Source organism: Corylus avellana, chromosome ca6, assembly GCF_901000735.1.
Source record: "Corylus avellana chromosome ca6, CavTom2PMs-1.0".
Classification (NCBI taxonomy): Eukaryota; Viridiplantae; Streptophyta; class Magnoliopsida; order Fagales; family Betulaceae; genus Corylus; species Corylus avellana.
The window spans coordinates 11,959,433-11,986,427 of NC_081546.1; the positions used below are offsets into that span (position 1 = coordinate 11,959,433).

At 34.5% G+C, this 26,995-nt stretch overlaps 2 protein-coding genes across 4 annotated transcripts; both read left to right on the plus strand.

Annotated features, from left to right (window-relative positions):
- The first annotated feature begins 4,441 nt into the window (after positions 1-4,441).
- LOC132185685 (CDT1-like protein a, chloroplastic) lies at positions 4,442-19,005 on the plus strand. Of its 3 annotated transcripts, none has more exons than XM_059599463.1 (9): positions 4,442-4,545; positions 5,170-5,440; positions 5,533-5,652; positions 8,754-8,979; positions 9,696-10,439; positions 11,338-11,539; positions 11,628-11,718; positions 14,452-14,516; positions 18,552-19,005. In XM_059599463.1, the coding sequence occupies exons 2-8, from the start codon at positions 5,217-5,219 to the stop codon at positions 14,501-14,503; spliced, it is 1,659 nt and encodes a 552-aa protein (XP_059455446.1). In that variant the 5' UTR covers positions 4,442-4,545; positions 5,170-5,216; the 3' UTR covers positions 14,504-14,516; positions 18,552-19,005. The 3 variants fall into 3 exon arrangements, with proteins under 3 accessions (XP_059455446.1, XP_059455445.1, XP_059455447.1); XM_059599462.1 differs by lacking the exon at positions 18,552-19,005 and adding an exon at positions 15,108-15,296; XM_059599464.1 differs by lacking the exon at positions 18,552-19,005 and adding an exon at positions 15,108-15,295 and having other exon boundaries at positions 9,699-10,439.
- A 6,422-nt stretch (positions 19,006-25,427) lies between these two features.
- LOC132184924 (kunitz trypsin inhibitor 5-like) lies at positions 25,428-26,219 on the plus strand. The gene has a single exon (XM_059598714.1). It carries the CDS (start codon positions 25,463-25,465, stop codon positions 26,078-26,080), a length of 618 nt encoding a protein of 205 aa, XP_059454697.1. The 5' UTR covers positions 25,428-25,462; the 3' UTR covers positions 26,081-26,219.
- The last annotated feature ends 776 nt before the right edge of the window (positions 26,220-26,995 follow it).

A 26,995-nucleotide genomic window follows, 5' to 3' on the forward strand; every position in this document is an offset into this window, starting at 1 on the left:
CTCAAGAGCTGTTCCGGCAAAGCCTCCTGAAGAGAAACCTCTATAGCCACACTACTGGGAGAGTGAGGAGATGATTGAATTTCACTAATTTGGGACATAAGAGACTTAATCTTAGTATGAATATGGCCAAAATGATGAATATTCCAATACTTCAAAGCAGCCTTAGTTTGCTTCCACTTCCTACTTAAAGAGAAAGATGGAGAACCCTCCACTTCAACCAACCAAGCCCCAGCAACCACCGAGTGAGATTGATCACGGGTCCAAAAAGCCTCAAATCTAAAGGGCTTAGGAATATTTCTATAAGTATCAGTAGTTGACTGCAAAATAGGTCAGTGACTCGAATTAATAGCTAAAAAGTGGTTAATCAAAGAATTAGGAAAGAGATTCACCGAACCTTGACTAGCCAAGCCCTGATCCAGCCTTTCTCTAATATTAGCTATACCAAGACGATGATTGCTCTAGGTGAATTTATTACCAACAAAACCCAAATCAACCAAAGCATTAGAGTGGACAAAATCAGCAAAATCGTTATGGGAGGTAGAACCAAAACTGCAACCACCACACTTATTCGCAAATGATAAAATCACATTGAAGTCTCCCAACAAAAGCCAGGCACCACCAAAAGAGTTATCCAAATTAGTAAGGTGAGACCGAAAAGCACTTCGACACTACAATGTATGAGGTGCGTAAACACAAGAGATCATCCAAGAACGTTGAGGAGAATCAGCAACCACCAGGCAAGAAATGTGGTTTTGATCAAGCTGAATAGTCTCCAAAACAAAGCCTGCTTCCAAGTCACAAACATGCCTCCTTTCAAATTAAGAGAGGAACTTCCAATCGAGAGGAGAAACCCAAGTGAAGAAGAGAATTCCAGAAACGAGAAGAGACCACCTTTATTTTAGATAGAAAAAGAACATCAAGACGATGAATCCTGATGAGAGCTTGTAAGGAACGAATTGTCAAGGCACAAGCTAGACCCCGAACAGTTGAAGCAATAATCTTCATTTTAGGAGGCCGGGGTTAAAGCTCACCGACCCATTAGAGATTGAACCAACAGATGAGAAAACACCTACTTCCTCATCACCAGAAGGACCATTGTCACAGGCACAAAAAGAAGTGCTAGTAAACAACATAGGTTTTTTGGGAGGTAAAGGAGTAGTGTTGGTGGAAGAGGACAAGCTGGAGAATTTTATGTAAGGATGGAAGCATTTTTTAGAAGAAGAGTAAGATGGGTATTTAGGTGGTTTCAGAGGTGGATGAGGTGAGGATGTTTTGGAAGATGTCGTATTTGGGCATGGGGTCAAGGCGTCAATGGCTTTAGTGACAGGAAAAGAAGCCAGCGTGGCAGTTGTAGAATTAATAAGAGGAGAAGCCAACGTGGCAGAAGGACAACTAAGAGAAGTAGCAGAACTAGTTCCAAGAGAACTAGAAAAGTTAGAAAGTTGAGAACCAACCAAAACAAGATCTAAAGTGCAAGTGGGACCGATTGAGCTGGAGGCAATAGACCAAGGGTAGTGAGAGAAACTAAGCTGGAGGTTTTTGAGATTGGCTGCATGGGATAGCATTAAAGAGGACATGATTGATCTCAGTTGAAAATTGACAAAATAAGCCTTTCCCATTAATGCATTCGGAAAATCAGGCTTGGGAGAGACCACCGAGGTAATAGTAGGGCTCAACGCAGTAAGTTTGGTGGAGATGGGATATGTCAACTTACCTTGGAAACTGTTGCAGAGACGAGATGAACTGAGCTGGAGAGTTGCACCTTCGATGGTGGCCTGAGTTGACTCAAAAGAGAGGCAAACTTGATCTTGAGAAACAGATTCAAAAGGTGTCAATGGAGATATGCGAAGAGGCAGTAACAACTCCACTTTATTATCATAAGGTGAACTAGCTTTTACTTTAGAGCCATACTTACCCAATTATGGAGGACGACGAACCACAGGACATGAGAAAGATAAGTGCCCCAATCTTCCATATGCATAACAAAATTCAGATAGATGCTTATACTAGTAAGAAATTGGAGCAGGTTGCTTCAGAGGACGTTGGAGAAGAAGCCTAGTGGCTAAAGGTTCATCCAGAGGAATAAGCACACGAATCCTCGGAAAACTCTTTCTACTAGGTTTCAAGTTATTCATGTTATCAACTTCAACCCAGCCACGCAGACTAGCAGCAATACTAATAACATTTTCCACAGTTATCTTTTCCAAAGGACGACCATGAACTTGCACCCAGATGGCTGCCTTCAGAAAATCAATATCTTCATAAGTTTCATCATTTTCCCAACGCTTCAAGAATAAGGGAGAACCCTTAATATTCGAAGGAGAGTTATTTAAAACCCTAGAAAGATCATCCATATCTTCAAACGTGAACACCATCTTATTGTTTTCTTTGTCTTCAGTTGTAAGGGACTACAAAAATTGCCATGCTTGGAGGATATTGCTTTTAAAGTGGATTTGGAGATAGGTTTTAGGGAAATGATCTTCCCTATCAGAGTGAGAGAGGGATGGGGGGGTTGGTTGAAAGGAAGATCAACCAAGGTGGGGATGGAGAGATTGGAACAATGAAGGGCATTAGTATGATTAATAAGATCATTTATCTCTTGGTGTAGAGGTTCCATGATCAAGGACAAAAGAAAGGAGTAAGGGGTAAGGGAGAAAAGAGAAGCAAAAGAGAAAGTTAAGAAAGAAGATGAATAGAGTTCAGGAGAGCTCTACGAGAGAGAGCGGTTCTAACAGCCAATAGATGAAAAAGATTGAAAAAACAAGTGTAGGTCGCTTGAGTCTTCTTCGAATATTCTTGGGTGGTTTAAGGAGTGGTCACACTCCTCTCACCTCCCTAGGTCTCTTCAGGTTTGATGATGTTGGTGCCATGTCCAATTGTTGGGGTTGATGTTGCCAACATAATGAAAAATGAGTGTGTTAGTAACTTAATAAGTAGCAACATAAGTTTAAAAAATTGAAATAAAAATGACAACAATTCGTGTTTATGTGGATTCCAAGGTTTTAGTGGCTTGTACTGCAGCTGAGCCTCCAACTTGCCACAAAATGACAATAAACAACATTAGTCCCTTAATTTCGTGGAAATCATATGGTCGGGTTTGTTTATAAAACCTTACAGCAGTTGCAATATTATACTTCCTATTCCTAACCAATTTGGCCCAGTTCACCATGTTTAGGGTTTTCAGGTTGCTAAAAACCTCTATCATTGTGACATTTTTTTACCACAGTTTCCACAAACTATATCACACCCGTAGCTAGTCACCTTAACAGTTTCCCATGACACTCATAGAAAGTAGCACACTTCAGAGAGAATATACACAACACATGTGGACAAAAAACAAAATGAATGTGAAAGTATAATCAACTTAACAGCCACCCAACCATTTGATTAAGTATACTATACTCTAAGCACTACATCTAATAGCCACCGACCACGATTTTTGAATTAGGGACCCTAAAAAAGCAAATAACTTCCCTACAACTGACAAAAAAAATGTGAAATCCAACATCTATATGAGTAAAACCCATAAATAAAACAAGAAACAAACTTTTTTTTTGACCTTACACAAAGTACATAAGAAACTCAGAAGTGTGGGGTTCTACAATTCCTCTTATACAAGAAGTTTAAAAGTAATGGGAAATACGACGGTGGGAACAAGGTCACGAGTAGTTACCTCTTACATGATTTGGGACTAGGATCTATCGGCAAAGGCTAAGACGACCTAACAAATGGCTCCAATGTCTAAAAAAAACATGAAACGACGTATCAGCCATCGAAATCGAGTGAAAGTTTCAATCCTTGTGCAAAATATCTGCAGAATCGAGCATGAAATTTTGGGGGGAAATCGCTTCTTGGAGGAAAACCAACAGTTGAAGGTGTATGTTAGAAACCTAAGGATTAAAAGTGTTTTGTGATGTTTGGTTTTACTTTTCTTCCTTTTTTATTTGTTTGTTTAAATTTTGATTATGTAACTTTTTATTAATTTCATCATCTAATGTGGCGTCTAAACTCTACGTACTTAATGCATGGTGACGTGGAGCTTCGTTAAAAATTTAGACAGAACCTTGACATAAGTATCAAGTTGGTATTTCGTTTAAATGTAAGTACCACTTATTGAAATTGAGATAGCTTTTTGAGTTTGGCTCAAACTACAAGACCGTTAAGCTTATTTATTTTTTTAAAGAAAATAAAAATTTTAACGAACAAAGCTTTTGTATTTAACCCAAACTATGTTTTAGAAAATGAAATACAACCCGAGAAAATGACCAAAATTATTGGTCAGGAGCACCCCAACGTTCCAATTTTCGAGCTCCAACGGTCAGAAAAGGGGAGTGGAAGAAGCAAAATTTCGAGCGCATCCATCAAAGAACGCGGAGGGCACTACTGTCTTTAAAAATAAGTCTTCGAACACTCGGTACTGTCTTCTAGAATATTATTTGAAGCCAAAATTTTCCCTCTTGCCTGCGCTTGCACATCTTTCCCAAGTTAAACCCTCAAAAACGAAATCATATTAGGGCTGTCAATTCGTCCCAATTTTTTTCACAGGTTTGGATCTCTCTCTCTCTCTTGCGTCTGTGTTTTTCTGATTTAGGTTTGGAATGAACTTTTGTGTGAATCTGGCGATTAATTTTTTCAGGTTTTAACTTAATTATAAACTTCTCGGGTACGTTTTTGTTGGGTTTTGAAGAAAATTTATCCCCTTTTGGTTAGAAAGAAATTCTCTGAGGGTTTAATTTGTGTATTGTTATCCTTTTTTGGGTGAGTTTGAATCGCTGTATGTGATAAAAGACAATGAACTGCTTAATACAATTTCGTCTGCTGGTACTGGCTTGAGAAAGCAGCAAATTTCACGACCCACATTTTATAAATTGGTATAGTTGGTATATGTCGAGCATCCATATTGGTCTGTTTGCTATAATTGATCTAATGAGTGCTTTTTATAAGTTCAAATTAGGTTGAAGTATGTGTTGATATTTGCTGATTTTGTACCTGCATGTCTTACATGTTGGTTTCTGAAAAGGAATGTTTGTTTCTATGTTCAGGGATTTCTATATTGTTGCTTCTTCCTTAACTGTAATATTGTTAAAGAATGGTATATGTCGAGCAGATTTTGTACCTGCATGTCTTACATGTTGGTTTCTGAAAAGGAATGTTTGTTTCTATGTTCAGGGATTTCTATATTGTTGCTTCTTCCTTAACTGTAATATTGTTAAAGAATGGATCAACGGATATGTGAGGAAGACAGGCAATTGGATTTTAAGTGTAAAAAAATCCTTCATAGAGTTGAGAAATCAACTGCCGTGTCTCCTGCCCATGTGCAAAAACCAGGAATTCTTGCAACGCAGAATTTGGAACTTAAGATTGCATGTCAGACACCAGAGAAGACCAATGAGCCTTTACATACCAAATTCAAGGATGGAGATGTAAATCTTCCAGACAAGTGGGTTCCTCAATGGATGCATCTGTTTATTTATTTACTCTTTTTTTTTTTTTGTTAAATTCTAACATTGGGCATCTTTCTTCCATTTTCAGATTTAAGATTATATCAGAGTTCTTTGATGGCATGAACTGTTCATTTAGGTTGCTTAGCCTGTGTAAAAGGTTACCTACCTTCCAAAATATCTCTGCTCAGGTGGAAGTTTTGAAAAAAAGGTAATTTCCAACCTTGCTGCATTCTTTCCATTTTTTTTTTTTTGGGGGGGGGGTAAGAAAAAATAAAGTACTACTCTGCAGAGAGGAGCAGTGCTCCCCATCATAGGACCACTCTACATAAAAATCTAAACCTTTGTGCATTGAGGACCTCTTATGTAAGTGAAACAAAACTGAGATTATAAATAAGATTAAACTCCCATCCCACCAAAAGAAAAAAAAAAAAACTTATGGATATTTGATCCCCCCAAAAAAGTTATGTAGAATAAGCGTCACAACATTATTCTTGAAATAAAAAAGTTTATGATTTTTGAAAGCCTAAATCCAAAAGCTCCTAGGCTAGCCACCAAAATAAAAAAATAAAAAAAAAAGGTCCATACAATGGCTTTGGCCCCATGAAGAAAATAAAATTAGAATGGTTCTTAGAACATGACATGACACGTTTTCACACTTTTCCGCCTACCATGCTGATATTTTTATTTTTATTTTTTATAAGCACATTATGTTGATTGTTGATGTAATGGTTTTTTTTTTTTTTTTTTCTTCCGGTTACTTGAGTGTTTTTTTTTTTTTTTTTTTATTTTAAAAACATTTGTTCAGTTAATATCTCAAAAAAAAAAAAAAAAAAAAAGAAAGAGAGAAGAAATTTGACATCTAATTAAGTTTGTATTTTTTTTTGTTTTGTTTTTTTTTTTCGCTTGACTTGTGTACAAATGTATGTCAACTTAAAAAAATTTAATAAGTTGTATATCGGTTGCATAAGATAAAACAATTTACTGAAAAAAACTATATAATATTATTTTATTAATTCTGCCCCCCAAGAGAAAAATCCTAGCTCCGCCATGTGTACAAAGACCTCATGTTTGTGTGGTGGGATTAGGCCCTAAATTGTGGAAATGTTTCTTAGATTTCTCCTATGAAACTGTACATATATTTTGTCCCAAGTAAAATGGTTGATATTTCTGGTCTTGCTGTATCTGATTCCTTGTTTTTTTTTGTTTTGTATTGTTTTTTTTTGTTTTTGTTTTTGTTTTTGTTTTGTTTTGTTTTTTTCTGTAACATCTGATTCCTTGTTTTTGCTAAAACAAGTTGAGGGAAGATTTATAACTTGAATGATCATTTATCTTATTGGTGTAGGTCAAATATGTGTTTCCACCAACTTCAGTTAATGGGTGAATCCCTAATTGGCCAGTGGGATCCTATTACTGATTCTCCCTACATTAAAATATTTCATATTTCTGGGTTTGAGCATCTTAAAGGATCACGATCAATATCTTAGAGTCATTGTTTGTACATTTTTCTACGTTTATGTATCTGCATATATTGTGTAATTGAGAACAGATGATGCCCTGAATTTTATGTCACTGGAATCCTATTTTGTATAACCAATGTAGATATCATAAAAAAAATGAGATTCTCTTATCTAGAAGGGATTGCTATTTATTGTGAAGTGAGAACTATATCTTGTTTGTAATAACCCCAAGGGGTTGGCTTAAGTTTGTATTTTGTTTTGTTTTGTTTTGTTTTGTTTTGTTTTTTTTGTTTTGTTTTGTTTTGTTTTGTTTTTTGTTTTTTGTTTTTTGTTTTTTGTTTTTTGTTTTTTGTTTTTTTTTTTCGCTTAACTTGTGTACAAATGTATGTCAACTTAAAAAAATTTAATAAGTTGTATATCGGTTGCATAAGATAAAACAATTTACTGAAAAAAACTATATAATATTATTTTATTAATTCTGCCCCCCAAGAGAAAAATCCTAGCTCCGCCATGTGTACAAAGACCTCATGTTTGTGTGGTGGGATTAGGCCCTAAATTGTGGAAATGTTTCTTAGATTTCTCCTATGAAACTGTACATATATTTTGTCCCAAGTAAAATGGTTGATATTTCTGGTCTTGCTGTATCTGATTCCTTGTTTTTTTTTGTTTTGTATTGTTTTTTTTTGTTTTTGTTTTTGTTTTTGTTTTGTTTTGTTTTTTTCTGTAACATCTGATTCCTTGTTTTTGCTAAAACAAGTTGAGGGAAGATTTATAACTTGAATGATCATTTATCTTATTGGTGTAGGTCAAATATGTGTTTCCACCAACTTCAGTTTAATGGGTGAATCCCTAATTGGCCAGTGGGATCCTATTACTGATTCTCCCTACATTAAAATATTTCATATTTCTGGGTTTGAGCATCTTAAAGGATCACGATCAATATCTTAAGAGTCATTGTTTGTACATTTTTCTATGTTTATGTATCTGCATATATTGTGTAATTGAGAACAGATGATGCCCTGAATTTTATGTCAATGGAATCCTATTTTGTATAACCAATGTAGATATCATAAAAAAAATGAGATTCTCTTATCTAGAAGAGATTGCTATTTATTGTGAAGTGAGAATTAAATCTTGTTTGTAATAATCCCAAGGGGTTGGCTCAAGTGGTAAGGGCCTTGGTCTTGGTTGCATTCCATCAGGTATAAAATTCAAATCTCCTTGGGTGTAAACAATTCTTTGGAGCCAACCCGCTGGCAAAGCCAAAGTATTACCTGATCTGTGTGCAGGAGGAGCTTTACACAGGTTCGAGGTTAACTTGACAAGGGTGGGCACACGAAGTGACTCTGCCTTAGAGGGAGTTCTTGTCATAAAAATCTTGTTTCATTTGATCCTTTTTTTTTTATTTTTTATTTTAATTAATTAATTAATTAAATTTATTTCATTCTTCTGTCACTGCAAATAAACCATATGTATGGAACCCTTTCCAAGGAACTTTCTCAGCTTTTGTTGGCAAAGGAGAATGCTATGCTTGCCAATTAAACTGATTTGTCATCCTGACTTACCAACATAAAGACAAATGTCCAAGCTTAGAAGAAATATGTTTAGGTCAACCTGAAAGTTTCTTTCTATGGTAAAGGTATTCAAATAGACCTCAATGACCTATTAGGAGTAGGCACAACTTGATAAACTTAGGAGTATTGTATATGCACTTGCTATGCACAGATAACCCTTGGAATTACACTTTTAAAACAAATATTTGTAGCAACTAGTTTGTGGATCTCATTTAGTGTTTCCGCCATTTAGTTTATACTTTATTTGATGAATAAAACTGTTACTGTTTCCATTTCAGAAAATTTATGTACAGCCATCTTGCTCAGATAAAATATATACTTCCTGAAGCCATTCAGATAGAAAAGATTCTCGTGCATGACAAGAAAACCTTATGCATGAAGCCAGACATGAAGATTGGTCTGCAATTTGACGTTGTAAAAGGTCACTCTGAATATTCTGACTTTTTGGCTCTGCAGCAACTTTTTGCTTCTAGGCTTCTTAGTTTTTTAACCAAGCACCCTCAGGTATTCATCTGTCTCTGTATCAGTTTGATGTTTGTTAAGTTGATAACAAGTCCATCACATTACCACTAAGAAAGGGTTGCACTAAAATTGGCAATTGTAGAGTTTTTAAGTTTTTGGATAAAAAAAGGAAATCATAATATATGAACAAGTTGACAGATTGCCATCTACTGCTTTGTTGGGACTAGCAAATGTATCTGGAGAGTTTTAGGTTAGTTGATATGATCTTATTTTCTGTTGAATGGTAACTGGATTACACAAATGGAAGATGAGGAAATGCACTGGTCCATAGGTGAGAGGCCAGGTCTAGGAAATAAATAAACTAGTTGTAAACATCTCTTCATCGTTGAGTAATGATTAATAATTGTTCTATTGTATATCAGATTCTGTTCAAGGGGTCAGGCTTACCTCTTTGCTTCTATGCTTTTAATTAGCTTAGCCAATATATTTGAGTGTGAATAATTTAGGTGATGAATATACTAGATATAAACATATCTTTCATGGTTGAGTAATGATTAAATGGTAGTGCTGTCATATATCAATCACTTGAAATCAATTAGTTAGGTTGACCTTGCTGTTGTGGTTCTATGGCTCAGGCTTTGCTCTCTGCATGTTTGTTTTTTTATTAGTTTAGCCTGTATATTTGACTGTGTGGCAGTTCACCTTGCCATTGAACATATAAAGAATTGAACTCATGTTTTTGTGTTTTTCTGGGGAAGAAGGCTTATGATGTTCCAGAGGCCATGTTGCCAGAACCGTTTAGCCAACAAAGTCAGATCCTTGGTCCAGAGCAATTGACTGCAGATTCTTTTATAGAATCGCAATCAACTTCCATTGAATGTGAGGCCTTGTCAGAAAAATTCCATCTATATCCATCTTTAACTAGACACTTCTCTCAGAAGGCTGTTGGTGCTGAAACAGAAAAAACCCAGCCCTTGGCATCTCCTGTACCTCTGTTGTCCGTCAGCTCTAATAGTTTGATTAACCAAGAGAGTATAATTGGGCAGCAGAGGGGAATGACTGGTGTATGTTCTAAATTCGATGGTGTAACTAACCAAAATATCGAGAGTGGGCAACACAAAGAATCTCCTGCTACATGTTCGGTATCCACCATTGTTAACTCCCCTATACAACAGATCAAGTCTTCAAGTACTCCTATTGGCAAGCTTGGCTCATTTGTTGATTGTTTAATGCTGCAAACACCTGCACAGTTGACACCAAGGAGATCAATGCCTAGTTGTGAGGACAAGCTTAAGACCCCGACCAGCCAAAAGTTGACGTCATGTGAGAAGCCTGCAAAAAGGGCTCTAGACTTTTCAGGCTTAGAACATAACAAGAGCGAATTGGATTCCATTGTGAGTGAGTCAGGGTGCAAGAATGCTGTACATGATGACATTCTTCATACTAAAGAAGGAATTTTCAAGGATGGGAATGTCGCTGGTTCTCTCCCACTACTCCAAGAGGTATGCTGTTCTCCAACACTGCCTGCCACATGCCTTAACCAGTCATATATGTGGCAATTTATTCACAAGTCTTCTAATTACCATTTTCTTGACTCTTCTATCTTAATCTGTCAGTCTGTTTGTATCATATCTCGATGGTGTTATTGCCATATCTTCTACTCGACCAATATTTAATCTGTTGATAAAAAATAACTATACCTAGGCTCAGAATAAATGGCTGCGTGATGGGAGTTAGTGGTGTGTTTTCCCAAATATAATGGCTATGTCTGGACATGGAAAATCATGATCTTTTATGATATGCGTGGTGGTAACTAGTTATGTTGAATAATCACTTGTTAAATATAATGGCTTATCAATTGGCTGCAAGTTAAAAATTGTCTGAAATAGTGTGGTGCTATATGCTCATTTACACAGTAATAACTATGAATTCTATTCTTTAATATAGTTTTGTATTTAAGGTTATTTGTGTTTAGTTAAAATGATCCAAAGCTACTCGGGTGTTTTAGATCTGTGCCGAGTTGGTTTTCAACTTTTATAATTAAATTCTATGATTGATGAAAAAGATGGGTTTATCTAAATTTATACTCATTTTTTTTTATCTTTATGGATGGACTTGGGAATTTTGGTAGGATGAACTTTTACTTTATGGTTTTCAGAAGTTTAAGCTATCAGTCTCTAGTAGATTGCACTCTTTTGTACGTTATGACCCTATAGGCATCGTTCTTTTGGCTGTGTATCTTGAATGTTATATGTATTAGTATGCCATTTTTTTTTTTTTTTTTTTTTTGTTTTTCCTTCTGCCTTCATTATTTTTGATGCCTTGCTGTTAACAGCATTTCATGCTTCTAGCTATGGTACTGAATAATTCAAACTCTTCTACTGTTACCTCATACTGTAGGTAAAAGAGGGACTTTGTTGTTTTGATGATGTTTGCCAGAAGAGTCAAACAGGTGTAACAATGAGCCATTCGGTGTCTTCTTGCTTGCCTGAACTAGTTGCTCTGATCCACCATATATTCAAGTCTGTCAACTGCTTGTCAATAACAAAAGAGGAGCTTGTGCACAAGATAATTATCAACAGTTTTGATATCGTTGAGAGGAGTATGTACCAATGGTGCTCCCGTAGTATAGGTTTGGATTGTATTTAAATTATTTGATTCTTATTGAATTTTCCTTGTCTTCTTTGCAGGAGAAGTTGAAGAACAGATTGAGCTTCTTGAAAGGCTGGTTCCAGATTGGATCTACAGGAAGTTAACAACTGGTGGAGAAATTATGTACAGGTGGGTTATCATATTTCTTTTATTCATCTGTCATGCAAATCTTTGTTTGTGATGAGAACTGTAGTACATGAATATTGACGGGACATAGGCTTTAAGACGTGAAGATGAATAAGTATTTTTCTCTGGATTGGCAAAGCCAACTCAAGAGCTCCATAATTTAACTTCAGACTGTCAATTGGTGGAATCATGTCTGATAGTAATTAGTAAATTAAACTTTGATTTGGCTATAAATTAGCTTCTTCAGTGCAAATCTGTTTCCCATTTATGGAGTTTGATTCTAATCATATTCCCTTTTTTTTATAAAGATTTCAGTCCAATTAAATTAATCAAACATGCACAAGTCATGTAGAGCTGAAAAATATCATACTCAACTCCCTTTACACATGGATAACAACTAAAAATAGCTTGCTTTTTTTTCTAATTTTTTGAACTTTTGTTCTTTTTTCTCTCCTAAATAAGGGGTTATTTTGTATACTTCCTGTATACTGGGTTGCACATCTCTTTGCTTTTCTAACGAGATTGAATTATTTATATATAAAAAAAATTATTGTAAATTTTTCCAGTTAATTAAAGATGCTATGTGCAATAAATCATGAACTTCATTATCGCACCTTACCTTTGGTGTTTTTGTTTGAACTTGGATTGATTATGAGAATTCAGACTTTAATGGACAAAAATCAATAAAAGCGTAAGGTGCGCCTAAGTACGCAAGAAGTATATAAAATGAACACCTGGAAGGAAGAAGCAAAAAGAAACTATCCAGCCCCTCCCTGAACTCCCACAAAAACAAAAACACCCACAAGAAGACACCCCAAAGAAGCAAAATCCAATCCTCAGACAATTCTTCCCCTCAATCAACCCTCTCATGAACCAGGAGTGAAACCTAGACCTCATCAGAACATTGAAAGTACCCTCTTGCCTTTCCCATGTCCTCCAAGCACCTGACAAGAAATTCCTCATGCGACTGAGGCTTTTGCAACCATTTTATCTCAAAAAGGCAGAAAAAAAAAAGAAAAGAAAAAAGAATCAGGTAGAAGCAAGGAAATTTCACTTCAGTTTCAAGAAATTTAACTTTTGGTTATCTAACTGATGAGCAAAATGGATTGGCACGCTAGAGAGAAAGAAAAGAGGTCCACAAACTCCAAAAAGTAATCTTAATAAAACCTGCCTCCTTTTGAGACAATCTCTTTCAACCTACCAGTTTTCTATGTATTTCTTTTATCAGCACATTCTAAGCACCTGCCATTCATCTTCCCAAACCTCCCCCACCAAAACCAACTTTAAACAGATCTACCTTAACTCAGAAACGGTCTCAAAGCAAAGAAGCACAGTACAAATATAATTTACCTCATCTGTTATCTTCAACAGAAGATGGTAAGGTCATCTATAAATAAGAATTGAAAACCACCATCCCCCTATGAGCTCAAAACCTAATAGCATGCTTATCTGGTGGTATAGGTTTGGGGTGGGGGCTCCCCACTCGTTTGTTCTCATCCTCATACCCTGTTACTTGTTCTTCTTATGATGCTTTATTCATTGTGTTGTGCGAATGCATTCTTTAATCCTGTTTGCTAGTCAGTGGTAAGGGAGAGTTCATTTGGCTGTCTTGGTTTAATTCATATTAGAAAATTCGAGTTGGTATGTGCCAGAGGGTTTAGAAAGGAAGTGTGTTACAGACCCATTTTAAACATAAGCTGCTAGGGGAAGCTGCCAACGTGAGGAATGTAAAGATTCAAAGGAAGAAGTTGCATGGACGTAGTTTCATTGGTGTTGTTTGTTAAACAACATCACATTCCCCCACATTATTCATCTCATTTTTCAAAAAAATCAACATCAAAACATTCTCACTTTTTATATCACATTATTTATCTTTTATGTCACATCATTCATTTTTTACTACTATTTAAATAAAGAAATACTACAAAACAAAATTTTCTCACTTTTCAATACAACTTTTTCACTTTTCTATAATTATTACACTCATTTTTTTCCTCACCAATGATAAACATTGCATTGTAAAGCCATTGTTGTTTACCAAACAAGGCCATTGTTATATGGAGTCTTATTAGGATTAGGGTTATGTATTATTAAGAGTTTCAAAGATGGACATGTTATCCTTTAGAATTCTATTTTCTTTCAAATTCTTCTTGTAAGCCTACATGTTCATTAATAAAAGCAAATCAGAGGTACTGTTTCAAATGATTGTCGTTTGCATGGAGGCTTAAGGTTCTTCAAATTACCCTAACATTGAGGTCTAGAGTTCCTTGAATTACCCTATTACCCTAAATATCCCTTAATTACTTCTCTTTTCCTAGTTTCCTCTCTCATTACTCAAATTGCACTCATCACACGAGAGCATGTAAAAAAGTTGAAAAGGCTGGGAAAGGTGTGTATGCATGACTAAAAATGTTCTCCAAGTTTCATGCCTCACATTAAGATATATTTTGTGTTTTCTTTTTCTACCACATCCAGTTTGGATGATGCATTGGTGCACGAGTCATTGTTTGAATCCTTTAAAGTGTAACATGATTCTTAAAACTAGGGAGAGCTCTTGTGCTGGAGTGTGAAAATCCTGACTTTTTTTCCACTAGCAATGTCAACTGTTCTGTTCTTTTCTTGATTCCTCAATAGTAGGCTATTAAATACCTTGGATTATCTGTACTAGTTGCATCTATGCTTAATTTAGTTAAAAGTTGGTCTTCTGCTGTTATTAATATTATGGTGTCTGTGCAGCATTAAGAAAGTGCCAGATCTGGATTCAGTTCGGGCAAGGCTTAGCACATGAAGTGTGTCAAGAGGTACACATCCAATACAATTTTCTTGTGGCATTTGTTATGCTGGTGGTACCTAAGGCTCCCATTTGTTTTAGTGCCGCATAAAAAATTGGTCAATTTGAAAATGTTTTCAGTTAATCAAGAAAAATAACATTGCATAAAATATGGTTTATGCTCATACCTGCGGACAGAGACAAGAGAGCCCCTTATAGCGCCTACCCTGCCCGAATAGGCCTCAGGTTCTTTGAACACCTGCTTAGGCAGGTGAGCGCTACGAGGGGGACCCTCTTACAATTAATTGTCATTTAGGTAGGCAATTGTACTGTATCTCAATTCCATCCTGAAGGCCTTCTATTTTCACACTTTGCAAGCTCTTCTTTGCTGTCTCTTTCTTTCTTGCAACTCCTTGTACTAGTCAAATGCTCGAAAATGTTTTTTTGTTCTGCGTTGCAAACATGCAGCAAAAAATAGCCACTTCGGGCAAAAGAAAATTTTATGCTGAAATATAGGGGCGTAAGAATGAAAAAAAAAAAAAAAAGAAAAAATTTATAATAATAATAATAATATATGTGACTGATAAACTTTTGAACTGTTTGCTATATTGAACGTCTGCAGATTTTATAGGCTGGGTTTTGGATGGTGAGAAGAGCAGGGTATATGTGGGCCATATTTTTATTACGTGGGCCATTTACTATTGGATGATTCTAATGTCAAAATAATATTTTTGCTCTTGTTTTTATTGTTTATATTCTGGATGCAATTATGGATTACTGGATTACTAACTAGGACTAGGTATCGGTTTTATCGGTCCAGTTAATGGGCTTATTGGTCGGTAACCAATAAGCTATCGATTAACCAAATTCTAACCGATTAGCAACTGATAAGAAATGTTACCGAAAATTATCGGTCATATCGGTAATCGGTTAACCGGTTGGTTAAATAGGTTTTTTGTGGGCTTTTTATTAGGTTTTTAATTGGTTGCTAATTGGGCAAAAAATTAATTGTTTTGGAGGTTCAAATACGTTTTGTTGGGCTAAAGCCTAAAATAGCTTATTAAAAATTAGTTATTTTGGGGTATATTTTTGGCTAAAATAGCTTATTGAAACTTTTTTTTTTTTTTTTTTTTTAATTTTTATATTGATCTACTACAATATAAAATAAAAACCAAAACAACGTCGTTTTGGTTTCAATAATAAATATAAAATTATAAAAAATTAAAAATTAATAAAACTTATCGGTCATATTGGTTTTTCGATAACAAATTATTAACCGACCAATTACCAACTGATAAACTTATAGGTATAAAATTTTTAATCGATTACTAATTGATAACTATCTGTTCGGTTAAATTCGGTAACCGGTTAATCTGTCCACTCCTATTACTAACTTTCGTATATCAAAATGATTTACTGGGTTACACTAGGTTTTTGGCTGTTGCCCAGAAGGCTTGAATCGACTTCAAAAAACGAGATGCCCATGTGTTAGCATTGTGATAATTAGTGATAATATAAATAATCAATTTTATGTATAATTTATTACAAGTACAAGGCTTGTGAAGTTAATTTTTACAAGTTTTAAATAAAAATAAATTTATCTTATTAACTCAATTTTAACAATAATTAACTAACAATAACTAATACTTAGCATGGTTTTACCAAAAAAAGAAGAAGAATAAACATTGATGATATTTACTACATATAAGGAATTAATAAGTTAATTGAGCAGTTTGTAAATAAATTTGTGTTCATTCAAAAAGTAAATGACAAACCAAGTTTTGTTGTAAAATCAAAGAAAATAACAAGACAAGATAAAAAGATTGCAATATGTAAAACTAGTTCTTTAAGAACTATGTATGATTCTTTTTTATTATTTTGTGATTTACATACTACTCAATACTCTATTTTATAGGCATGAAATCATAATGAGAGGTTAAGGAATATAAAACAAAATGGTATATCAATGTATTACATGGATGTTATAGGAATTTTAAAAGATAACATGAATGTGTAGAATTCCAAGAGATGGAACTAAATGGTCATCTACTAAATGTATGAATGCATTCATAACATTCCCCCTTGAATGACCATACACTAAGAATATGCTTCGTTAAAACCTTGCCTAGGAAAACCAGTGGGAAAAAACCTGTGGCGAAGGAAAAAGAGTACAATATTCTTGTGTGCCTTCGTATGCTTTAGGACTGTCTCATTAAAACCTTGCAAAGGGAAACCCAGTGAGAAAAACCGTAGCGAAGGAAAAAGAGTACAATCAACATAATCATTTTACTTCCCCTCATTAGCATGAAGAGCTTCAACTGTTTATGATAAAATATCTTTGAGTCAGTGCATTCCAATGTTATTCATCAACTTCTTAAATGTTGCAGTTGGTAATGCTTTGGTAAATAAATCTGACAAATTGTTACTTGATCGTAACTGCTTGACATCAATATCACCACTCTTCTGGAGCTCATGTGTATAAAAGAACTTTGGTGAAATGTGTTTCGTTCTATCACCTTTAATATATTATCCTCTGATCTGTGTGATACAAGCAACATTATTTTCATATAATATTGTTGGGCTATCTTTCTTTGTGGATAAACCACACTTTTCTCGAATGTGTTGAATTACTGATCTTAGCCATATGCATTCCCCTGACTTGCTTCATGAATTACAATAATCTTCGAGCGATTTGAAGAAGTAGCAACAAGTGTTTGCTTGACAGATCTCCATGAAATAGTAGTACTTTCACATGTAAACAAATATCTTGTTTGAGCTCTACATTTATGTGGATCAGAAATAAAACCCACATATGCATATCCAACTAATTGTGAATTTGAATCTTTTGAATAAAATAATCCCATGTCAGTTGTTCCACAAAGATAACGTAGAACATGTTTGACCCCATTCCAACGCCTTCGAATTGGTGTAGAACTGTATATTGCTAGTAAATTAGCCGAAAACGCTATATTAGGTCGTGTGCAATTTGCAAGATACATCAGAGCATCAATTGCACTAAGATATGGTACTTCAGGACCAAGAATTTATTCGTTATCTTCTCAAGGGCGAAAAGGGTTTTTTTTCACATCAAGTGATCGAACAACCATTAGAGTGCTCAAAGGATGAGCTTTCTCCGTGTAAAAGTACTTCAAGACTTTTTTTTGTATATGTTGACTGATGAACAAGAATTCCATTTGTAAAATGTTCAATCTGTAAGCCAAGACAAAATTTTGTCTTTCCAAGATCTTTCATCTCAAACTCATTTTTTAAATAAGTGATAATTTTTATGAGCTCTTTTGGAGTTCCAACAAGATTTAAATCATCTACATAAATTGCAATAATAGCAAATTCAGATTCGGATTTTTTAATGAAAACACATGGACAAATTTGATTATTTTCAAATCCTTCTTTCAATAGATATTCACTAAGACGATTGTACCACATGCGGTCAGATTGCTTTAACCCGTATAAAGATCTTTGTAGCTTGATAGAATAAATATTTCGAGATTTGGAATTATATGCTTCAGACATTTTGTATCATTCAGGGATTTTCATGTATATATCATTATCAAATGATCCATATAAATATGCTGTAACCACATCCATTAAATACATATTCAAACTTTTTGTAATTACTAAGGTAATAAAAAATTTAAATGTGCATTCACTATAGGGGAATATGATTCTTTATAATCAATACCAAGTTTCTACAGGAAATCTTGTGTAACAAGTCTTGCTTTGTATCTCACAATTTCATTTTTCTCATTATGTTTTCATACAAATACCCACTTGTATCCAACAGGCGATACACCTTCAGGTGTTTGGACTACAGGTTCAAATACTTAACGTTTTGTTAGTGAGTTTAATTTTGCCTGAATTGCTTCCTTACACATTGGCCAATTATTTATACGTCGACATTTTTCGACGGTTTGTGGTTCAATATCATCATTATTTCTGGTAATGTCAAATGTAACTTTAAATGAAAATATGTTGTCAACAACAATTTTGTTTCTATCTAATATTTCTCCTGTACTTACATAATTTATTGAGATCTCATTATTTTCAGATATCTGTTCCTTTTCAAGGGGTAACTCTTCAGGAGATTCCTCTTCAAGAGGTTCCACTTTGGAGGATTCCTTTCCAGGAGAGCTTTGTACAGAAAGTTTGGATTGATCAATTTTCGTTGCCTATTTTGTGGGTAAGACATCTTCAGTAGCACCGATTTCATTTCCTTGTACTTTTCTCTTTCGGGGAATCTTATTCATTGCACCAATAGGTCTTCCATCCTTCAGGCGTGCCTTAGACTCATTTGTTGCTGTATTAATTGATTGTCCTACAGAGACTTTTATCTTTGTTAGAGTATTAGCAGCTAGAATATGAGACTTAGCTATTTTCTTGTTGTCAGTAAATGCATCCGGCAATTAATTTGCAATATTTTGCAAATGAATGATCTTCTGAACTTCTAGTTCACATTGATTTGTACGAGGATCAAAATGAGATAACGTCGAATTATTCCAAGTGATTTCTTATTGTGCTTCTGACGACTTTTCTCTCCTTAGTGATGGGAATATGTTTTCATCAAAATGACAATCTTGAAAACGTGCTTTAAAAATATCACCAGTTAAAGGCTCAAAGTATCTAATGATAGAAGGAGAATCAAAACCAACATAAATTTCAAATCTACGTTGAGGTCCTATCTTATTGCGTTGAGGTGGCGCAATTGGAACATATACAGCACAACAAAAAATACTAAAATGAAATATATTTGGTTGTTTACCAAATGCAAGTTGCAAATGAGAATATTTTTGGTAAGTTGTTGGTCTGATCTGAATTAATGATGCAACATGTAATATTGCATGTCCCCAAACAGAAACAGGTAATTTTGTTTTCGTAAGCAAACGTCGAGTAATTAACTGAAGTCGTTTAATAAACGATTTAGCTAAACCATTTTGAGTATGAGTATGAGCAACATGATGTTCAACATTAATTTCAATTGACATGCAATAATCATAAAATGCTTGAGATGTAAATTCACCTGCATTATCCATTCGAATAGATTGAATTGGATAATCTGGAAATTGTGCTCGTAATTTAATTATTTGAGCAAGAAGTCTAGTAATTGCAACATTACAAGTAGAAAGCAAGCAAATATGTGACTACTTAGATGATGCATCTCTTAATACCATAAAATATCTAAATATCCCACATAAAATATCTAAATATCCCACATGGAGCCTGAATCGGCCCACATATGTCCCCTTGCATTCTTTGTAAAAATGATGGAGATTCAACAATTACCTTAAAAAGGGATGGTTTGATAACGAGTTTACCTTGAGAACATCTTGCATAAGGATAATTACTTAGTAAAAGAATCTTCTCGTTCTTTAAGGGATGCCTATGAGAATTCTCAATTATTTGACGCATCATAATTGTTTTCGGATGTTCAAGAGGATCATGCCAAAGCATAAACATTTCTGAATTAGAGCACTTCTGGTCCATCACAACATGTGATTCAATTGTTCTTATTGTTGTATAATACAACCCGGAAGAGAAAGCAGATAGTTTTTTCAATATGAGTTTTTGGCCCGAAATTATTGAAGTAATATAAAGATATTTGTCACTGCCTTCATTAGTGGTTTCAACATGGTTTCAACATGATAACCATTTAGACGAATATCCTTAAAACTAATTAAATTTCTTCTAGATTTAGAAGAATACAAAGCATCGTCAATACAAAATTTTGTTCCTTTTGGCAATATGATATTTGCTCTTCCAGAGAATTCAATTAGGTTTGATGAACCTGATATTGTATTGACATATTAGCTTTGTTTAATATCAAGTATTGAAAATAGTTCTTATTTTTAAGAATTGTGTGCGTTATACAACTGTCTGCTAGACAAAAATCTTCACAAATCATCTTGGAATTAATCATTCCATCAATATGACCCATGCCTCCATATATAAACAAAATATATATTAAATTTCATTAATAATAATAAAAAATAACAAAATACAATTAAATTTGACAATGTAAACATAATGTGATTAAGACATAATGAAAACATATTAATTGTTGTAGACATATTCATCACTAATCAAAAGATCAGTTTTTGTGTTAGATTTTACAAAGAAATCAGAAATATCAAGATGAGTGTTACCTTCTCCATTTAGAGTATCAAGAAAAATTAGAGAATCTTCAAGATTATTGTGATTTGCAAAATTCATTTCAATCTCCTTTTCTTTTATGGAGGCTTGATATAGGTCTACCGGATGTTTAGGCGTACGACAATGCCCTTTTAGACCACACCTGTAACATTTATCTTCATAGTTCTTTGTAGGTTTATTCTGTAAACTTTTGTTTTCATTTTGTTTCGCCTTAGTGTGGTTCCACTTCTGGTGGTATGGAGCATTTCTTTTGTAAGAATTATGAGTACGTTCCCCTTGGACTCTATAATTTTTTCCTATCACGTCTACGTCTACGACTACGGTTTCCTTTATTATCATGAAATGAGGTTCTATTTGCTTCAGGAAATGGTGTAGAAATTGTTGGACAAGATTGATGATTTTTTATTAATAGCTCGTTGTTTTACTCAGCCACTAGAAGACAAGATATCAGTTCAGAATATCTTGTGAAATTATGCTCTCGATATTGTTGCTGCAGGAGCACATTCGAGGTATGAAATGTGGTATATGTTTTTTCTAACATATTCACATCAGTGGCTTTTTCTCCACACAATTTTAATTGTGAGCTGATTTTAAAGAGTGCAGAGTTATAGTCACTAACACTCTTAAAATCTTGCGACCTCAGGTGCATCCAATCATAACGAGCTTTTGGGAGCATAATTGTCTTCTGGTGCTCGCATCTCTCCCTTAAATTATTCCACAAGGTCAATAAATCATTTACCGTAAGGTACTCAATTTTTAATTTTTCATGCAGATGATGGCGAAGAAAAATCATTGCTTTACCGCGATCCTGCTGGGATGCTTGATTATCTTCCTTAATAATATTTCCAAGATTCATAGCTTCAAGATGGATCTTAGCACCAAGGATCCAAGATAAGTAATTTTTGCCAGAAACGTCAAGAGCGACAAACTCAAGTTTTGTAAGATTTGACATTGTCTATACAAAAATATATCAAGAATTAAATAAATAAACATTATTTAAAATTAAGTGATATTATATGTAAACCAAAAATTTTCAAATATAAATTATAAGACATCATATTCATAGCATCAGTATGATAATATTCTAGTTCATATAAATCTCACATGGATCATAATATGCATATGTTAGAATGTTAATTAACAAAATAGATAATAAGATTACTAAATGTTAAAGAAACTTACAATGAATTGAGAATATCTCACTGATAGTTTTTGATGTTGAAGATCAAAAGAACACAAGGCTAGAGCTTCGTGCTGGTAACGTGTTGTAAAATCAAAGAAAATAACAAGACAAAATAAAAAGATTGCAATATGTGAAACTAGTTCTTCGAAAACTATGTATGATTCTTCTCTATTATTGTGTGATTTACATACTACTAAATACTCCCTTTTATAGGCATAAAATAATAATGGGAGGTTAAGAAATATGAAATGGGGAATATGAAACAAAATGGTACATCGATGTATTATATGGATGTTATAAGAATTCTAAAAGATGATATGAATGTGTAAAATTTCAAGAGATGGAACTAAATGGTCATTTACCAAATGCATAAATGCATTCATAAAAAGTTTGAATAAATTATTTAACTTGGTGATAAGTTCGATCTTGTCTCGTGTTGGAAGTAAAATTAAATGAATCAATCTTGAACATTCAATACTTGATACACTTTAACAACTGTATGATTCAAGTGAACAAATGTGCACTCTACCTAACTTTATTTGAAAACAAGTAGTGTTATTGGTCATGGTGTGGAGGATTCACGGTGCATCATGATTTGTTCACACCATATTATAGCTCATTTCTTTGACCTGACGGAGTGACCATGAGGCCATCTTTACCCTATTGAGGTGGTTGCATAACCACCTTTGACCTTTTTATAAACCATTAAACTATTCATATAATTCATAATAGAATTTTAAAATACAAGGAACAATGCAAAATAGGTTCTTATTATTTACCTGATTTACAATTAGCTCTATGTGGTATCAAAATGAACTCAAAAGTCTTTGAGGTATGCCAAAAAATTTATTTAGTCCTTACAACCAAATTTTGTCCATTGACATTAAAGATTTCGATTGTGTGGTGTTTGGCACTTTTTATTTTTATTTTTTATATATATTTTTTCATTAAATCATATTAAACTCTAAATTACGAAAATATCCCGACCAAGTCTTGAAGGTGCCTTAATCGGTCCCGCCATGATCCCACTGTGACTCACACGGAACCCACCCGAACCCGACTAGGACGCTGCCTTGACCTTATCAGGACCTGCCCGGGACCCAATAGGGACATTTTCATAATTTAAAGTTTAATATGATTTTGTGTACATTCCAAATACTGGAAAAAGTTTTCAATAAAATCATTTTCTAGGAAACATTTTTTGACATTGAGTCCAGGCAAGGACCTGACCGGGACCCCGCTTGATTTTTCGTACATGCCAAATATCGAAAAATGTTTTCTAGGGAATCATTTTTCGCTGAAAATATTTTTCGACGTCGGGTCCCGCGGATCAAGTCCAAGCGAGGTCTTGGACAAGTCTTGGGTGAGTCCTGGTGGGGTCTCGGGGAGGTCCCAGGTGAGTCCCGATGTGGTCCCGGGCAGGTCTGGTTGGGTCCCCGGTCAAGTCCCGGTGGGGTCCCAAGCAGGTCCTAACGGGGTCTCGGGCGAGTCCCGTTGAAGTCCCGACAAGTTCCTGGCAGGTCCCAAGAGGGTCTCGGCGGGGTCTATCAATTTGAAAATGAGATGCTCAAACTTGAAAAATGGCTTACGATTTTCAAAAATGAAAACCATTTTTTGAAAATTAAAGAAGAATATTCGGTCAAACATAAAATTTTTTTGTTGATTATTATTTTACGTCGCACCAAATACCCGAAAATACAGAAAACATTTTTTGAAAAATCATTTTACAACGAAGCAAACGTAGTATTAATAATTTTCGAATATAATATGTTACCAGGAAATGTCTATTATTTTCGTCTTTAGAAGTTTTTAGATAATTATTTGTGTTCAGACCTTTTTTTAATCTTAATGAATTTGATATTGTATCAAGACTTACCAGAACATGCTTTAGTTTAGACTTTAGAATCTTTTAGAGAATCGTTTAATAAATGGGTTGAGGTTCGGGTCAGCCCGTTTGCCCCACCAATCCATTTAAGTCGACATGAGCTCGAACCGTTTAATAAATGGGTTAAACATGTCAACCCAAACATAACATGCTAATTTAACAGGTGACATGACACGACCCGTGTGTCTTGTTTAATTAACGAGTCGTGTCTGGTGACACGACCCAATTGAAATGAATGGCCCGAACCAAAGAGTTTTTTTAGTTTTACCATTCTTATTGGGTATTTACTTGATATATATATATATATAAATGGGTTAACCCGCGAACCCGCGGCTTGGCACAACCTGACATGTTTGTTAAAGGGGTCATAAACCCTAACCCTAAAATTAGGTGTCGTATCCTCTCATTCTATTTTTCCTATAATTTTTTCAATTTTTATTTATTTTTTAATTTTTTTTAGGAACATTTAATATGTAGAGGCATTTCTTTAAGGAGTAATACTAGGTACTATCTTTTTATCCTACTAGAGCTGATGTGGTTTTCAAAATTAACATTGGATCAAAATTCAAGTATGATTCATCTAAAATTTAAAAGTAATTTTAAAAGTCACATCAACTTTAGAAGAATTTTAAGAGGATAAAAAGATGGTACCTAACATAACTTTTTTATTTTTATTTTTATTTTTTAGACCTTTATATATGCTCAGTTGCACATAAATCAAATCCATCCAACGTTGCTTAAGCCGGCCCTGATGAAGGTTGGCAATGTTGATTTTTTTTGTTTTTGTTTTGTGAGCGGAAATGTTGACTGAAATGTATATTTTCTAGTATTAAATGGGGGATAAGATAAGGACTTGATGATGTGTAGGATAAGGAGTCTTTGACTTTTGATCGTACACAATCTTTGACCCGTACACTTTTAGGTCCTATTTGTTTTGGTGCAAGATATATTTTTTTTTTTTTCAATTTGTTTTTATTTTTTATTTTTATTTTATATTTGATACGATTAAAACTGTTAAGTACCAAAAACTATTTTCGCAATTAATGAAAAATTATTATATTTACGTTCTAGTAAACCGAATTTTTTGTTTTTTTAGTAGTATACAGAAAAGCGGACCATAAGTTAAAATACCAAGCCTATCCCTCATAATGTACGGAGGGAGAAGAGAGGACTATATATATAAAGTAGTATTAGAGGTCATTTTTTTATTTTATTTTTATTACTTTCTTAGCAATCTGAAACCAAAATAAACATTGCCACTTCTCTCTTTTGTTAGATGGAGATCTTTAGTAGTTTAAACAATAAATATGAGACAGTTGAACACATAGATCCTATATAAGTACTCTCCCTTATTTATTATATGAATTACTAATAATCTCAACAACAAATAGTTACACATTCAAATATTTTGCCCACGTTTTTAAGGACCTTTGCTGCCCTATCCATTGAACGACATCCCGAAACCTTATCTATTTAGATACCGGGGTGCTTGAGTTGCAGAGATTGTGGAAAGAGAGAGACATGTGAGGAACATTAATTTGATGCGGACAGGGTGGACGGAAAATATAATATAAAACATTATATATTGTTGGCTTTTGAGTATTAATTGTTGCGCCTTATAATCTGGCATCAATTGGACCTGCTGACTTTAAGGTGGTTTAGTGTGTTGGTCAAACATTGACTTTGAACCCACAGTACATCTATATATATCACTTCTTTCTGCAAAATAACCAAAGACAACAGAATGACGAAGGCTGTATTGCTTCTCCTAGCTATCTTTCTCTTCTCCGTCACAACACCACCGTTTCCAGCGGCTGACGGAGCTTCACCTGATACGGTGCTTGACATAGCCGGTGAGAAGCTCCGAGCAGGCGTTAGTTATTATATCTTGCCAGTCATCCGCGGGAGAGGCGGTGGGCTCACCCTTGCCAGCACTAGGAACAAGACCTGCCCGCTTGATGTCGTTCAGGAGCTTCACGAGGTATCCAACGGTCTCCCAGCGACGTTTTCCCCTGTGAACCAGACAAAAGGTGTCGTACGCGTATCCACAGATCTGAACGTCAAGTTCTCTGCCTCGACAATTTGTGTTCAATCAACGGTGTGGAAGCTCGACAAGTTTGACGAATCAAGAAGTCAGTGGTTTGTGACGAGTGGTGGGGTTGAAGGCAACCCAGGTCGGGAAACGACGAGCAATTGGTTTAAGATTGAGAAACATGATAGGGATTACAAGCTCGTTTTCTGTCCCACGGTGTGCAATTTCTGCAAGGTTTTGTGCAGAGATGTTGGCATTTACATTGAGGACGGCAGGAGGAGTTTGGCTCTGAGCGACGTGCCGTTTATAGTTATGTTCAAGAAGGCATAAATTGTATTCCATGAGCACTACACTAGTGTGAATGTATGGTCCTTCTCTATTTGAATCTTAAAGTCTAATAAAAGAGGTGGGTTGCCAATAAAATTCGGGCATTGTAAAACTTAGGGACAAATGATTTTGTTTATCTTAAACTTTAATTGTGAAGAGAAATTGTTGGTGTTATTATTGACACCAGCAATTTTTCAATTGAGAGAAATATGGTTAAATTATTGACACCAATTATTTCTCAATTGAGAATGTTCTCAAATTATCAACAATTGTTAATATCTTAATGACAAAAATACTCTTAGTAAAATAAAAATTTAATTTTTTTTTTAAAAAAACTAAAACTAAAAATTTAGAAAAAACCATCCGCCACCCATGCACTTTGCTCAAATAAGGGGTTGCTGAACCACCCTCATGGCCATGGGGTGGTTTGAGCATCCCCTAGTAATATTTTGTTTTGTTTTTTTTGTTTTTTTTTTGTTTTGTTTTTTTTTGTTTTTGTTTTTGTTTTTGTTTTTTAAATAATTAATTTTAGTTATTTTTGAAATATATATGGGTATTTTTGTCTTATCAAAAAAATTTGTGGTCATTTTTGTCACTCTGCTGAACTTGGAGGAGACTTGACAATTTTTTGGTAGTTTGGGAGGACACTATAACAATCGAAAGTTTAAGATGAACATCATCGATTGAGTGGTAATTTGAGAGGTGTATATAGATTTTTCTCTAAAACTTCAAAAATGGTGAACTTCTCGATCGTGATGCGGCTAATACTAAGAGTTTATTTGAGATTAAGTTTGAGGAACCAAAAATGTTTTTTTTTTTTAACCGTATAAAAAATTAAATAGCATCCACAATAACTTAGAGAGACATGATCGGCAATCATAGTACAACAATCTTGGACAAGTTGGTTTAAAGGACACC